The sequence below is a fragment of the Porites lutea genome, chromosome 3 (genome assembly GCF_958299795.1).
Source record: "Porites lutea chromosome 3, jaPorLute2.1, whole genome shotgun sequence".
Lineage (NCBI taxonomy): Eukaryota > Metazoa > Cnidaria > Anthozoa > Scleractinia > Poritidae > Porites > Porites lutea.
The window spans coordinates 36,775,301-36,790,661 of NC_133203.1; the positions used below are offsets into that span (position 1 = coordinate 36,775,301).

A 15,361-nucleotide genomic window follows, 5' to 3' on the forward strand; every position below is an offset into this window, starting at 1 on the left:
CGGCAGTTATTGCAGACTAGCAAGCGTGCAGAGAAGATTATGGAAGGATCAAAACGTTACTTGAATACTCCTCCGTAATTTTTAACTGAACTAATAATTTTCTTCCAAACAAATCCTTACAAATTAGTTTCAACGCCATGGTCACTGTGGTGGTCATATTTTACAGCAACAGAGACACAACGCTTAGCAAAGGTTTAGAAGGTCAAATCCATTATCCCAAAGAGGTTGGGTTACCTGTGATAACACGAATTCATGCAAGTTGTCAAATAATACGCAACAAATTCACTAATATTATCAGTCACGTTATCGAGTTTGCAGTACATTTATACGTTTTAAGAAGGATAAACTCTCTTGCTGTAAAGGCCATCGCTTAACGATTAACGGTCATCACTTAGGACGCAGTTGATACTGAAGACGTCATCATGAGTTTTGCGTATTTGTGCGTGCGTTATGCGTGGGTGGCTCAGTCCCTCCATTGTGACCCTGATTTTGACATTTTAACGACATCTCTCTCCCAATAAAAATTGTAAGAGCGGCAGATATTTAAATATTTTCCTGATTGAATTTCGAAGAAAACGAAACAAAAAATACTCAAAGTACACAAATATTGTATTCTTCGGTAATGGTGTCACGTTTAAGTTGTTTTCGTAAATGAAAATATTGCTCGTGTATTTTCTTTGGCTTTCTTCTTGAGTTCTTTAGATTATTATATTGTTCTCCAAGTTTGTTCTTGTTGTTGTTGTTTACCACGCACACGTTCTTAAGGGGTTCGTCACGCGTTCCTGCCCCACTAGTGAGGCAGGAACGCGTGACGAACCCCTAAGTACGTTTGCTTGGGAGAGGATAACAAGAATAGCGGGATGAGGGATTTTCGTGAAAAAGGAGCGGGGATACGGGATCAAGATCCTCCCCTTTTCAGTCTCTGAGCCAGCGATCCTGATCCCTGCTCCGAAGATAAGGCTCTGATGAGATGATATCAGATTAGACAAGAAAGAAAGGATGAAGATGTTTTGTAGAAGATGAACGTTGTCATATCTTAAAGCTAGTCCATACTACACCGACACGAAATTAAAGCTATCCGCTATACCATAAAAACCTATCCAAAATGTGACTCCCGTCGTTAGAAATCGGCTTGGGGGCAGCTTTGCTCCTTTAAAGAAATCGCGCCGACGAAATCTCCGTTCTTTGCGAACAGAAGTCCAATTTGGTATGGTTTTCGTGCCGGTATAGTCTGAGCATAGCCTTAAAGTCCTCTCTGTACATCAATCTTGTTTTTAGCTGGCACAGTCGGATGATAAACCGGAAAACGAGAAGACTAAAACAAGAGCTCTTGGTCTGTCATACCTGATTAATGAGAACCCGCCATGGTACATCTGCTTATTGCTTGGTTTTCAGGTAAGCTTATTTTAGGTCTTTCAGAGGCCAGCATATACCCGGATTTTGCTTTTCGTTATAAATTCTTAAATGCCGTTTTTTATCAACCAATCAAGCGTGATCGTTTATTTTATTGCTCCCAGTTCGGTAATATACTGGCGTAAAAAAATCTTAAACAAGTCTTATCGAAAGATTAATCAGTGCAACTGAACAAAGCGTTTTTCACATTCACATACATTTAAGACCACCTCCACGCTTACGTTGTCGAGGATTTACAAAAAGATCACTTCCCAATTAAACCATTTATAATTTTTTCCTTTACACCTTATCCTGATGGTGGCAAATCCTTTTGCCTTCTTGACAATTTGTCTCAATACTCGTTTTAAGATAAAAGTTCTTTTGAATTCCAAATGTAAACAGTTACAGCAATAATAACAGCCTATACAGATTAACTTCATTAAATCATTTAGAAAAAAGAACAGCGATGAGAGATGCACAGTAAAATAAACCACAAGTTCGGCCTCTTTCAGTCTGACAGTAAAAATTTTTTTCCTTATTTCAGCACTACCTGACCATGTTAGGAGGAACATTAGCAATTCCTTTTATCATAAGCGGCCCAATGTGTTTTGCCAATAACACACTCGCTATAAGCGAGGTCCTGAGCACCATATTCTTTGTGTCAGGACTTGTAACAGTGTTGCAGGCTACGTTCGGAGTCAGGTTTGTGTTTTCAAAAGATCGAGAGTGTTAGAGCGATTTTCTTATGACCTTGAAAATGGTTTCGATAAGTGTTCGTTGTTTATTTTGTCAGCCAATGGATGAAAAGATCAAGACATGGACCCATCGTTTTCCCACCAAAGAAAACCCTAATCCTAATGTGGAAAGGCATTGTTCGATCGGCCAATCGTGTTACAGTATGACTTCAAATCGAAGTATCGATTGATTTTTAGAAAGTTCTTCGGGCATGAAGTTTTTTCAGCCGAGCCTCCACTAAACCAACCAAAAGCCACGCGCGTTTGTATCTGTTCGATAAACCAATTAAGTCGCTCTATTTCCGTTCGTTTGTTGTTTCTGTTTTCTTCGCGAGTTTTCATTCCAAGGACATACGACAATCGCTCTATCTACCGGAATCTATACAGTGGGTAACGCAATTGTTTTCCCAAAGATTCTTTAACGATAACTAATCAACTTATCCACTAGCCAGCGATTGACTGACTGACTGGATATTTTGAAGACTTTAAAATAGACCTTATTCACGATACCCGCCATTTCTGCAAGCGCCTAAGGATTGATGGGATGGAAGCAATGTCACGTGGTATTTCAGGGGGTCAAACAAGTGATAAAATTTGCCAATACGAGTAATCGAGGTCGAGTTTGTTTATTTTCTCAAAACGAGTAGACGATTTTAGTCATGCAAAATGCACAATAGAGATTCGATAAGTTTTACATAATTTTTGATCGCTATAGTGAGAACACCTACGGTCGCTGCTGCGTCCAAAAAAGTAGCAATGATCACTTCCAACCAAACTTTTCCATTCCATTCTAAATTTTCTGTTTTTTAGACTAGGCGACCACGATTTCTTTCATTGGTAAATTTTCCCCCTTTCTTGCCCCCTGAGAAACCACGTGACATCGATTTTATCCCATCAGTCCTTAAGCACATGAAAGATGGCGGGTCTATTGTGAATGAGGTCTATCAAGCCAAGAGCCATAATGGGATTGCGACTATTGCGCACTAAGTTGATGTAGTGTTGAATTGCTCTATGGAACTGTTTTGGGCGACGATTTTGACCCAGTTTCACGCGAAACCTTGTAACAACCACTAAAAAGAAGCGATAACAGTCCCATAATGCGATAAGACATAATGTTAACCCAGGCTCTCTCAAAATGGACAAGGTCGCTACCAAGTAAAACCAGATACTATCAATAGTTTCATAAAGAAAAATTCCTATTTGCTAGATAATTATTTGTTATTTCAATGATCAGTTATTTGAAATTGACACTGTATGAGAGCTGTGTATGATAAATCTGCTGAATGGTTATTGCCGAGTATGAAGTCGGTGGGAAACCATATTTTTTGGACGTGTGGGTCATCTACAACCTTGGTTGATATTTTAGGTCTCTTTTTCATGTTCGTCTTATTTAGCAGGAGGTGAAATCAGGACCAATCAACCGCTTTAAGAAGAAAGTTTACCTCTGAAATCTATAGTTAAACATTGGTAATTGAACTGAGTGGAGAGCAATTTGGTCTCAAATCATACGCATGATTTTAAAAGCAGCTCGATTTGAAATCACAGGTATGATTTCAGACTAAAATTGCACGACACAAAGTTTAATTACTACTTTATTACAGCCGTTTTCAAATCCGAGAATTTAGTCAGTACCGATCAGTACCGATAATTATTTGATGTAGCAGCCGGTTTGTTGAAAAGCGGAAACAAAAGGGCTTTCATTTCTCATTTTGGACTTGAAACAGAAATGACGCAATTTAGAACATTAATGACGCGTTTTAGAAAAGATAAATTTAACAGATGTGGTCTAGAGCAAAAAAGAGTGTGATTCGTGAATAAATCACACTGGTGAGGGCCAATCGGATTGCAGGGATCACCATTGATTTCAAAATAGATATAACAAAACATTGTATTTACGTCATACGTTTCTCCACGGATAAATCTTCAGGCTCCCTATTGTTCAAGGTGGAACTTTCGCATTCCTAACTCCAACATTTGCCATATTGTCTTTGCCGCAGTGGAAATGTCCAACTCTTGACGGTGAGTTTGAATGTTCGTCTTTTTCATTGTCTTTTAAAAATGTCTACTGAATTCCTCGAAAAACGGTGATAGCAGGTATCGAGCCCGGTATCTCTGCTCCGTTACGTGTTAACGCCATGCGCTACGAGAACAAGAGAAATCGGCGAGCTTACGGACGAGCGGACTTACACAGGAGTTGACATAATGCGTACTGGCTATAAGCCAGTAAGCACAAAAATTGTAATGCGGGGGTCAATTTAATATAACTTTTACAAGTGTAATTTACAAGTGTAGCCATTGTTTTAGAGTCTCAAAACAATAGCTACACTTGTAAATTACACGAGTAAAAGTTTTATTAAATTGACCCTAGGCTAAGAGTTGTTGTTGTTACTGTTGTTGTTACCACTTGTGACATCATCGCTATCTCCGTTGAAAGAGAACTTTAGAAGCAAAGGCGCAAAAAAACGGAATTGAGGGAAGAAAAGTACTAGAAGGAAACCAATCCCCTCTCCCTTTTTCCACCATTCCCCTCCCCTGTGTTCGCCCCCCCCCCCCGGTCCCTGCCGCGCAGGCTAATGCATTAAAAGAGACCTTCAACCATTTTGTATAGTAAAATTTTTTGAGAGTGTAGTACACTTAGAGTATGGCTACTGAACAGCGTTATAGATTGGCAAATTAATGTAAAACCAAACTTGAATCTGGGATATTTACTCTCGCAAAGTAGCCGTGGCTGATATACTGGGACCGGAGACGTAGAAAGTTAGCAAACTATATGAAAAAAGCACAAAGAAAAGGCAAAAGTTCATGATTTCTGCTATCTGCTCGTAGTGTTCGTGTTTCAGATGTAAGGATGTTTGTGTTTTTGTCCTTGTTTGTTCAGTTTTTGTAACGTTTAGTGGGAATTTAAAGTGTTTGATACATATTTAACATATCGTGTTTTTTTTTCTTTCAAGAAAACGCTGCCACCAACTCGACTGACAACGCAAACGACGACAGTGGTGACCTTTGGAAAACTCGAATGCGAGAGGTACGACTTAAACAAAAACTATAATTACTCAGCTATGCTTAATATTAGCCATGATATGGCTTCTCGAAAATTGGTAAAGTTTAACAGTGGGCTAAGTCAGATTTTCATCAAAGTTCTCTTGTCTAAGAACATGAAACTGGAGCTTATAGAATATTTTTGAGCGTTTACTCCAAGATCCACATATTAATATACTAAACTTGGATAGACGTTTTCACTGATTAGAGTTAATTGGCCATTCACATCTAAATGTTGTAAAACGCATCATGCTTATCATACATCTGTAGTGTCGGAGGCGATTAAACACACGTTTTATTGAACACAACTAATTTGAAGCATAATCAAGATGGCAGTTTCTACAACTATTGATATCAAGCACATGGTCATGCCCAAATATGGGCATACCATTATGGTTGTACACTACAACATCATGGTTTCATACTTTAACTTATCACTAATCATTTTAGAATGTCATGATTTCTGGCTAATCAATTGCTAAATCCAAAGTAGCTTCCCATTGGCGAGCAATTGATCGTTGACTTATTCATGTACCTACATATTAAGTGTAGCAGCGTGTTAATTGTTTTCTATTTGATTTCAGATTCAAGGTGCCATAATGATATCGGCATTGTTCCAAATCTTGATTGGTTTTACTGGTCTTATTGGCGTCCTTCTTCGTTTTATTGGCCCTCTAGCAATCGCACCCACAATTACCCTGGTAGGCGTAGCACTGTTCAACGTTGCAGCTGATCACGCGGGTAAACGATAATTCTATTAACATATTATAATCTTACAACAATAAGGCGATCTTCAACGACCATCTTCCACTTTTCGTATCCCTTATGTAATAGTTCAGTTCTACCACACTAGCCTTGTAGCAAGGAGGCGCCACGAAGCTTTCAACTAACTAACAAACAGTAGATGAGTGACCCAAACAATGTCACTAGTTCTATGAAGCGAATAGCAGATGTGTTTTCAAAAAAACAATGAAATAAATGACAGCTTGGTCTCGCCTACTGAAATTCGAAATGCTGTGAGTGAAGACATTTCAAATACCAAAAGTAAACACAAACAAGGCGTCCGTGACTTGCGTTATACCAAAAACCATTCATTGCTTAATCTTCGCTTTTCGCGCCACAAACGCAGTACTCCATCCTGACGTCCGTGACCTCAAGAACGTCCGCTGCTTTAAAAGCTCTCTACTGTATTCAAAATGGCAATCTCGTTCTCAGGTTCTCTCTCTTACCCGTCGAGGGACGGGTAGGAGAGGAACCTGGGAATGAGGTTGTTCAAGATGGCCGTTTTGCGACGCATGCTCTGTTGCCAATATTCCTAGAGGAGTCCTGGGTATTAGAGTGAATCTGGTCACGTGTCGAATAAGTGTGGACGGGCAAATTCGATTTGACTACGGATTACTTGTGGACGTGAATCCGAAAAGAAAAAGTTGCGGATTCAAAAATATCCGGATATTTTGGACCGGGCGTTAAATGACCCGCTTTTTCTCCAATTTTGCAGGAAATCATTGGGGAATATCAATGACGTGAGTATATGAATCTGCTGTCCTTTTTTTTGGTTTTAACGTATGGGCTCCTAGTTTGAGAAGATTTCTCCTTCCAAGTTGACACATCAGTTAAAGATAGACAGCTACAATTTCAAATACAATTACAATTAGTTACAACTATAATTACAATTACAATTTCCGTTTCAGTAAACAGCCACAATTTCTTTTCTTCCGTTTCAGAACGATTGTGTTGATAGCTCTGTTTTCACAATATATCAACAAATTTGAGATCCCATTTGCCGGATTTAGTAAACATCGTGGAGGTTGTTATGTTGGACGTTACCCATTGTTCAGATTATTCCCGGTGAGTACGACGTTGACGTTACGTTACTTTGGAAACATGCTGAAACTAACCCGCTCTTGCTAGGATAAACTAGGGTACAGTGGACGCTCTAGTAAACAAACACCCTAGGGACGAGAAAAAGGTTTTCGTTACTGGAGCTCCCGGGGGGGGGGGGGGGGGACTCCCATATAATAGTGACGGGGATGCTGGTCGTCTCGCTTTGGGGTGTAAATTGCAGATTTTGGTCTCACATAGGGCGTTTGGCATGGAGAGTCGCTGTATTTGCCCATTCAGGTACCACTTAGTACTGTACATAAAGAAATAACAAAAAATGCCCTGACATTGACCACACAGAAATTTCCCTCAAACAGTTTAAGCTTGAACCACACCAACATTGATCTCCCTTACGGGTTTAATTTGAATTTTCTGATCAGCATCCTCGTCACTTTTATATGGGAGGCCTCCCCCCCCCCGTCCCCCCGGGGCTTGAGCTGGCCCCTTACAAGGGTGGCTCTCAAATGCGCCCACTGGTCTAGAGGTGTAAGGGTTAGATGGGCCCTTACTGGAGCTTTCCCAGCTACAAATAAATACTAGAGATGCAAAACAAAACTGTTTGTTAGTGTTTAGCTATACTGTTCTCCTGACAAAGTTGTAATTCAGGCTCAATCATAAGATTCAAGTGGTGTGTTGAAGTATAACCGGACGTGTACATGAAAAAAACAAACTGTGAAAATGATAGAAATTCATAAAAAATAGAAGATTCAGATGCGAATGAGGTTTCTTTTTGGGAACATCAAACTCTTAAACCCTGAGAGTGTCCGCGGCCGCCTTCGAGAATGTCCGCTTACGGAAATGATAAAAAACAGAGTTTTTATGGGAGTTGAAATGGAGTTTGGCGATGGCGGCCGTAGGTGGGGCTGTCCGCTTACGAGAGTGTCCTTCTTGTTGTCAAGATTGGATGTGGATTTACAGACTAGGATTTGGCTGGTTCAGTTAGCCTGAGTCAAATCTGAGTTCTTGGGGCTAAGTTGGACTTGAAGGAGAAGCATGTACAGATCTTTTGAATTTACTCCGCATTATCTATATTTACAGGTTATTCTGGCAATCGCAGTGGCTTGGGCGATTTGTGCCATTATTACTGCAGCGGGTGGTTTTCCTTCTGACCCAAAAGTTCCTCAGTACATGGCGAGAACTGACTCTAGAACTGCTGTATTGAGCGAAGCCAAATGGTTTAGATTTCCTTACCCAGGTTAGTCATAATCAAGGTGATCTTTATGGAACATTCTCCGTTTTTCGTATCTTTCATGCGATATTTCAGTTTAACCACACTGGCCCTGTAGCAAGGAGGAGCCAAGAAGTTCTTGATCTATTTAGATTTCTCGAAAACTGCCTACCGAGCCCTCCCCTAAGCTAACATTAACACTTACTTCTCACTTAGGGCAAAATGATGGCTTAGGGGAGGGGTAGGTGGGCAGTTTCACAGAAACTAAATTTATCCGAAGTTCTCAAGGAGTTATTTAAAGGGACACAGTCAGCTTTGAGATCGCACTGACCTGGACACTAGTTTTACAAATTTGGAAAAGCGTTTACCTTCCCCTCGAAATCAAAGTTACGCGTCGGATGCATCTTGAAATCCTCTTCAATCTTGCCTAGTGTTCCATTCGATCTTCGATATTTTACTGAAAGCCTGTCTTGAGTATTCTTTAACTCATCCTGTATTATTATTTTATCATATTTGGTTTAAAAAGAAAGAATCGCGCATCTTGTGATATGTAAGAGCAGATAAATTGTATCTAATCCGCATGTGGCATATATGAATGACCCCAGCAATGTCCTTTGTCCTAAAAACGACAGGAAATAGGTTTTTAAAACCGACGAAAACGGATGTTTCCTTAGAAACTCTTCTGCTGGTAATTTATTACACGTACAGGTCAGTGGGGGACGCCTACAGTCAGCGCCGCAGGGGTTTTTGGGATGCTTGCTGGTGTTGTGGCCTCCATTATTGAATCAGTGGGCGACTACTACGCATGCGCGAGATTGTCAGGGGCTCCTCCCCCTCCAAGACACGCCATCAACCGTGGAATAGGAATGGAAGGAATTGGATGTCTTCTGACGGGCGCCTTTGGTACTGGAAATGGAACAACTTCGTATAGTGAAAACATTGGAGCCATTGGAATCACAAAGGTAAATATGACAGGGAGCTGTTCAAACAACGTCAACATGTGCTAGGGATTTTTGCGTTCTTTTGACCTTGAGATTGAAAAGCTACTAACAAAATACAGATGAGTGTCAAGAAAATTTCGACTGCAGAAGTATCTTTATTTCTATCGCTGTGTCGTTGTTGCCATTTTTTTTAGCCAGAAATCAAAAGCATGGAGTTTACGATCTAGCGTGAAAATCAAATTATCGACTCCTCTAATGACTCCGCCGCCTACGATCGAATGAACGTCTCGTCACTCATTGAAAAAAACCCTTTTATATATCTGAAGCCTGAAAAAGGTACTCCGTTCGGGCAGAGCCTCCCCGTATAGGCCTTTATAAGGAGTACCCCCGGGGAAAATGGAAACGTCTGGATTCTTGTGACACCGATTCAGTCTAGCTTACATGCACGTCTTCGCTTACGACTCCAATTATAGATTCTGACTTAGTCATTTGCGCCCTTACTACTTCGATTACGACTCCCATTCCGACTCCGTCGCTGCTAAAAATCTTTATCATCATCATCGTGATCTTGCATTATTTCAGAGCATGCGCCGCCTTTGAAATTAGATGGCTGGCTTTGCTCACTATGTAGGTCTTCCATTGGTTAGTGGTTAACCGACTCCTAATATCTAACCTTCAAAGTTGCAGCTGTTCTCTCTAATGTATTGGAGAAACGTTTTTGAAGAATGGATTAAATTCATCCTATGTGATCATGTCTTTAAATCTCGAAACCACTTTGTCTTAAAAAGCCGACTCCTACTCCGTTTTCATGACAATTTAACATGCAGAGCGGAGTTCTGTCATCTCTATCCCGGACTTCCAAAAATACCATTCCAGACTATGATGTAATAACGAGAATTTAACGCTAATGACCTGCCTCCAATTTCAACAAGTCTCCAGATACGTCGGCTGCAGTTTAGCGGCCACAGTTGGAGAAGCAAGAATGAGACTGTTTCCCAACTATTTCTTTTGGAACCAAACCATGGCAGACCGGTCTTTTGAGGCAGGATCTTGCATCTGTCATGGCCAACAGAAGGGAATGAGACAGACTTATAAAATCAGTGAGGGTGCGCCCGAAATTGATAGATAGAATGCTGATGAGAATTATTCTTTAGTTTCTCCACGGTTTCACGACCTGAAAGCATTGTCTCAGATATTTGCTTTGGTTTTTTTTAGGTTGGAAGCCTTCGTGTAATTCAGTTTGGTGGTCTGGTGATGATTGTTGCTGGACTTATTGGTAAATTTGGGGCGCTTTTTGTCAGCATTCCGGATCCTATCGTTGGTGGAGTTTTCATGGTCATGTTTGGAATGATCGCCGCAGTTGGAATCTCTAATCTACAGTTTGCCGACATGAACTCTGGCAGAAATTTGTTCATTGTTGGATTTTCCATTGTGTTTGGCCTGGGTCTTCCATACTACATGAATAATCATCCCAATGCAATAAACACAGGTACGAGTGCAAAGAAAAACAGTGGAAAAACGTGTCCTGACGGTTAGGGCGCTGGACTTGCAATTCGAAGGCCCAGAGTTCCAGCCACGCCCTGAGCACGTGCTGGACCACCCTTGTAAATAGAAAGCTAGCTTATCACCGAACAGAGTTGGGAATAATGAAAAGTCAAGATGCAAGACCACTGCAAAAAAAACGTATATTATCAATCTTGCTCAATGTTGGATCAAAAAAGATCGCGATCAGTCAGAATCAATAAATAGTATAAATTATTGTCAAAAAGACAAATTCAAGGACAGATCAAACATTCGCCTGGTCAATACCGTTCTTCATCATGTTTATTATTAAGAAAATCACGTATAGTGTTTGGATTCTTAACGCTCTTAAGTTTGATGTAAAAAAACTTGTTTCGGATATTTTCTTAGCCCACTTGTATCAGTGCTATAAATACTGCGAAGGGTGAAAAACGATTTTATTGTATTTTTATTTATTGAATAAAGATGATAGATATCGTGGTACCTCCTCTACCAAACTCTAATAATCTGTCCTTTTTTCGAATTTTAATTGTAAGGTATTTAGATCATAATTGGCTCATTTCGTTTCTCAGGTGTTGCAGAAATCGATCAGATATTCACCGTGTTATTGTCGACGAGCATGGCGGTAGGATGCATAGTCGCTTTGTTTCTCGACAACACCATTCCTGGCACAATTGAAGAACGCGGACTCGTTGCCTGGCGACAACATCTGGGAGACGACAGTGACGAACAGTCAGTCCAAACAGCTTCTATTCACGTGTATGATCTTCCGTTTGGCCTCAATCGCTTCAGCACCTGGCGGGTGTCCAAGTATATTCCTTTCCTTCCATACTACGACCCCAAGGATGCCAGCACAAAGCAGGATGAAGAACATGGGTTAAATGGGGCTTTCTACAAACCAAAAGATCAAAGCATGCTTTGAGGCACTGAGACTTTGTTAGTAGTACTTGCTACATACCTTGTCACTGGGGAGCGGTGTAATCGACCTAATGTGGCAGTAAATTGTGCTTTGTCTTGTATAGCCTAGAGATCTTCATTCAGCTTTCCATACTACAGATTTTCTTGGTGTTTGTGTTCAACCTGATGTGGAAGCATGTATATGTCGTAAATCGTGACTTGTGTAGACCAACGATATAAGCAATCTTTGTAACGGGTAGTGGGACCGGTTTGTTCGATTAAATTTCATATAGATTACATAATTTAAGCTTAGTTTTCAATTTATATTGTAAGAAAAATTGCATATAAGGGTAAGGAAGGCCACATAATAGCTCATAATGGCTCGTATATAAATATTCCAAGGGTATCCCCCTAGCATTTTTTGGTGTGTGCTCTGTAACTAAAGATGGAACATTCTACTAAATCTCCAGTGGCTCCAAAATCACTACAACGTATTTACGACAATCTTTCCTCAGTGCCGAGTCTTCTTCTAATTCCTGCAATCTTAGTACAACAATACCATACTTGCTTGGTTAAAACTGATAGTTATTTCGACGAAGTCAGTGTGTTTCTATTAAAATAGCTCGATTCTTAGCATATGAAACTTTTTTGGTTATAATTTACGTTCAAGAGAATGTAAAGTTTCTAGGGATTCAGGCATTTTGTCTTTTTTTTTCGTGAGAGTGCAGTATATCTGATCCATGTGAGGTGTGTCAATCATTTTCACCGAAAAAACCAATAATCTTGCTATTAAACTCCTTGAAGCTGTCTCAACCAATCAATCAGCTGTACAGCAGATAGACAATGTAGCTAGGGGCTACCATCCCCCCAGGGGGATACTCAAAACCGTTTTATACAGGGAGGGGTTCCGCTCCGAGGTCCCACCGGCCTTACCTTTTATATTCCTCTTTTATACACCTTGTTAAGAACTTTCCATCTCTGTGAAATGCTGTAAATGCACTGTCTATAAATTTTCAATAAACTACAAGACCAGAACGTTTTCTCGACTTTTTTTATAGCCATAAAATGTATCTGATGCGTGTTAACCCTTTTGGGCTTTTTTACCTTTTTAATTTGTCTCTTTGGACTGAGTCCGAAAAGACAGATTTCCCTACCCTTTCATATAATTCCTACCTTTTGTACCGGTATGTTTTTCGGGGAGTTAGCTTCTTCCTCGCTGGCAGCAGAGAGGTACCCCCGACAACTGGGATCTTGACAAGGAGTGCAACTCTTTCTTCACAACCGTGACAATGCTAATCGTTTATTTCACAATGCGTTACTCATTTTATCCTTCGTCCCGCGCCATATGAAATCCGACGAAGAACTTTTTTGAAAGTCTGCGTTACTAGCCGTTAATCTAGAAGGCAATTAAAGAACAGGTGGAAGCAGGTGAAGTGTTTCCCTCGTAAAGCAAAAGTGAAAGAGATAATAAACAAGCCAAGATCGTCAATATTTCTTATTGATTTCGCGCTAGACTAAACTATGATTAAAGTGGGCTAAACATATGTCGTCACACTTTTTATACACCTGGGGCCTGAAACAGGTATCCCTTCCGCGCTACTTCGAGTTCTTGGTCAGGGTATTATACGAATCCGGACCTTCAAATAACAATTTTTTTCTCATCTCTTTACCATAAGGATTCTTGAATAGCAGTGAACCTAATGCATTCATTAAAAGCTTCAAAGTTCCAAAGACCAAGAACATAGATGAGTTTGTACATTGGATCAGCAACAAGCCACGCGCTATCAATGCAATAACTTATATGTTATCACGTTTTATGACTAGCCTGTTGAAAACTTGGGATCATCCCGTGAGCACCATGGTTTGTGTTAAGCTGACTTTTTGTACTTTGTGCACTTATATTTAACCGCGGGAGCTGGCGTGAAGATAGAAAAATCACGAAAAACAAAACACAATCTGGTAAGCAACTTTATTTTTATGGCTAACAGAAAACCACAAATTCGAGGTTTATTTAAGATGTATTATATTGAATGGTAAATTGAAATGAACACACTTTGAATCGATTTTATTTCATGTGAAAACTACTCTAAGATACAATAGTTTTAAGGTGCGCCACGAGTTAAAACTATACTTCAAACTTTAAAAATGAAGGATTTCGTACCCTTTCAAATTTTTAAAAATAAAGGGCATAAAATCTAACAAAGTTTACAGTTTTGATAATTCTAAAAGGTCTAGGGTTTTAATTCATGTATACAAGTATCAAGTGTCAACCTAACACGCTATCATCCACCCTCAAGCACCCCCCTCGCGTTGATCGGTGCTAGCGCTTTTGCTTTTAATAAATACTCTCATAAACCGTACATTTTCTGAAATCTTAATAGTTCCAGATTATTGCTTATTCCTTTTAAAAAATCAAAATATTAACGCGATTTAGAAACGAGAAGCTTTTTGTAAAAGTGGGTGTCATTGTAAATTTAAGTCCAGGCTAGCCAAAAGTGAACGGAAGAAGCCAATTAAGATTGCATGTGTGACTAAAAAACCTTGTCTCAGATTTTTGTCAAGTGCGTTTGTTCTTTTGCTATAAGCAGTTGAAGTTGAGGATAGCAAATCATTAGCACTACCTATGAAAAAACTACTCTAACTCGAAAACGAGTTAGATACTTGACGTATCAAGTAAAACAGAACTTGTCAACGATCAATTAAAAGTAATTAGCATAGAAGAACTTTTGCGCTCCATAAGTCTGCAAAGAAAAAACATTTTTTCCTGGGATTTTTTTTTTTAAAGAAAGCTCTTGATTAGCTCTATTTAATCATTTAAAAATTGCAAATTTCGAAAAATTATGATTTTTTACCCTGGATGATACCTTAAAGGAACAGTATCCCGTTACTGCGCATGCACCAAACTTTGATTTTTGGACAGGATGTCGCGAAATCAAAAGATGCGAGGAGAGTAAGAGAACCTTGAAAAATCCGTTTGCATCGCGCTTGACCGGATTCAATACGACACTAAAACTCCTCAGGATTACAGATCAATGATGTATTGTTCCTGTTAAGTTTCGATTTGGGCAAAATCTGGATTTTTTGGCGTTACTTTTATTGCCGTTGGCCGGAGGACCAAAAGATTGGAAGCACTTTGATGCCGATTGAAGGCTTATTTCTTCTGCTAGCTTCCATATAAGCTCAGATAATTGTGAAAGGAATACACAGAAATGAAACGGCAACAATAAAGACTGTAAGAAAGAAACCATTGAGACATTGATGTGACTGAGGAGATCTTGTGGAGGGGAGCTTCGTGAAGCAGAATGTTTTGCAACGACGCGTTAGTAAACTAACGGCCGACAAAATCAAACAAACAGGCGCTACATGTTTAGAAAAACTAGTGCTATTAAATCATAATATAATTTTTGACTAACCTTTCTGATGATTCATAGCGTTGAGATTGCATTTTTATTTATGTCTTTCAAACGTTTGAGGCTAGAACGCGAGCAAATCAGGCAGATATTACTAGACTTGGAACAACTGACCTCTGACGCAAGTTTCAAATTAGAAAATATGTTTTTAAAGCGGGCGGAACGAGATTTTCGGGTCGCGAGGCGGCCCAGCTAGCGATAAAATCGCGATAAGTCTTCGAACCGCGAGCCAAATTTTTATGTAACACGAAAGACTTCTTAGTCTAAAATATTACTTGAGAATATAAACAACAAATCTCTGTCGGCGGTGCGGTCCGGAAGGAAATCTTGTCGAGTCAATATGACAGTTCTATTGTCTTTTGAAGAAAAACCAGATGA

The 15,361-nt window shown here is 39.7% G+C and overlaps 1 protein-coding gene across 2 annotated transcripts in view; it reads left to right on the forward strand.

Annotated features, from left to right (window-relative positions):
• LOC140931043 (solute carrier family 23 member 2-like) overlaps positions 1-12,394 on the forward strand; it is a 17,633-nt gene extending 5,239 nt beyond the window's left edge. For both annotated transcript variants that reach the window (XM_073380783.1, XM_073380784.1), the window contains exons 2-12: positions 1,279-1,395; positions 1,937-2,094; positions 4,054-4,145; positions 5,078-5,151; positions 5,750-5,906; positions 6,664-6,688; positions 6,890-7,013; positions 8,085-8,241; positions 8,923-9,176; positions 10,371-10,644; positions 11,249-12,394. In XM_073380783.1, coding sequence (XP_073236884.1) covers positions 1,279-1,395; positions 1,937-2,094; positions 4,054-4,145; positions 5,078-5,151; positions 5,750-5,906; positions 6,664-6,688; positions 6,890-7,013; positions 8,085-8,241; positions 8,923-9,176; positions 10,371-10,644; positions 11,249-11,598 — 1,782 coding nt within the window. In that variant the 3' untranslated portion in view covers positions 11,599-12,394. The remainder of the gene's footprint in view (positions 1-1,278; positions 1,396-1,936; positions 2,095-4,053; positions 4,146-5,077; positions 5,152-5,749; positions 5,907-6,663; positions 6,689-6,889; positions 7,014-8,084; positions 8,242-8,922; positions 9,177-10,370; positions 10,645-11,248) is intronic.
• The last annotated feature ends 2,967 nt before the right edge of the window (positions 12,395-15,361 follow it).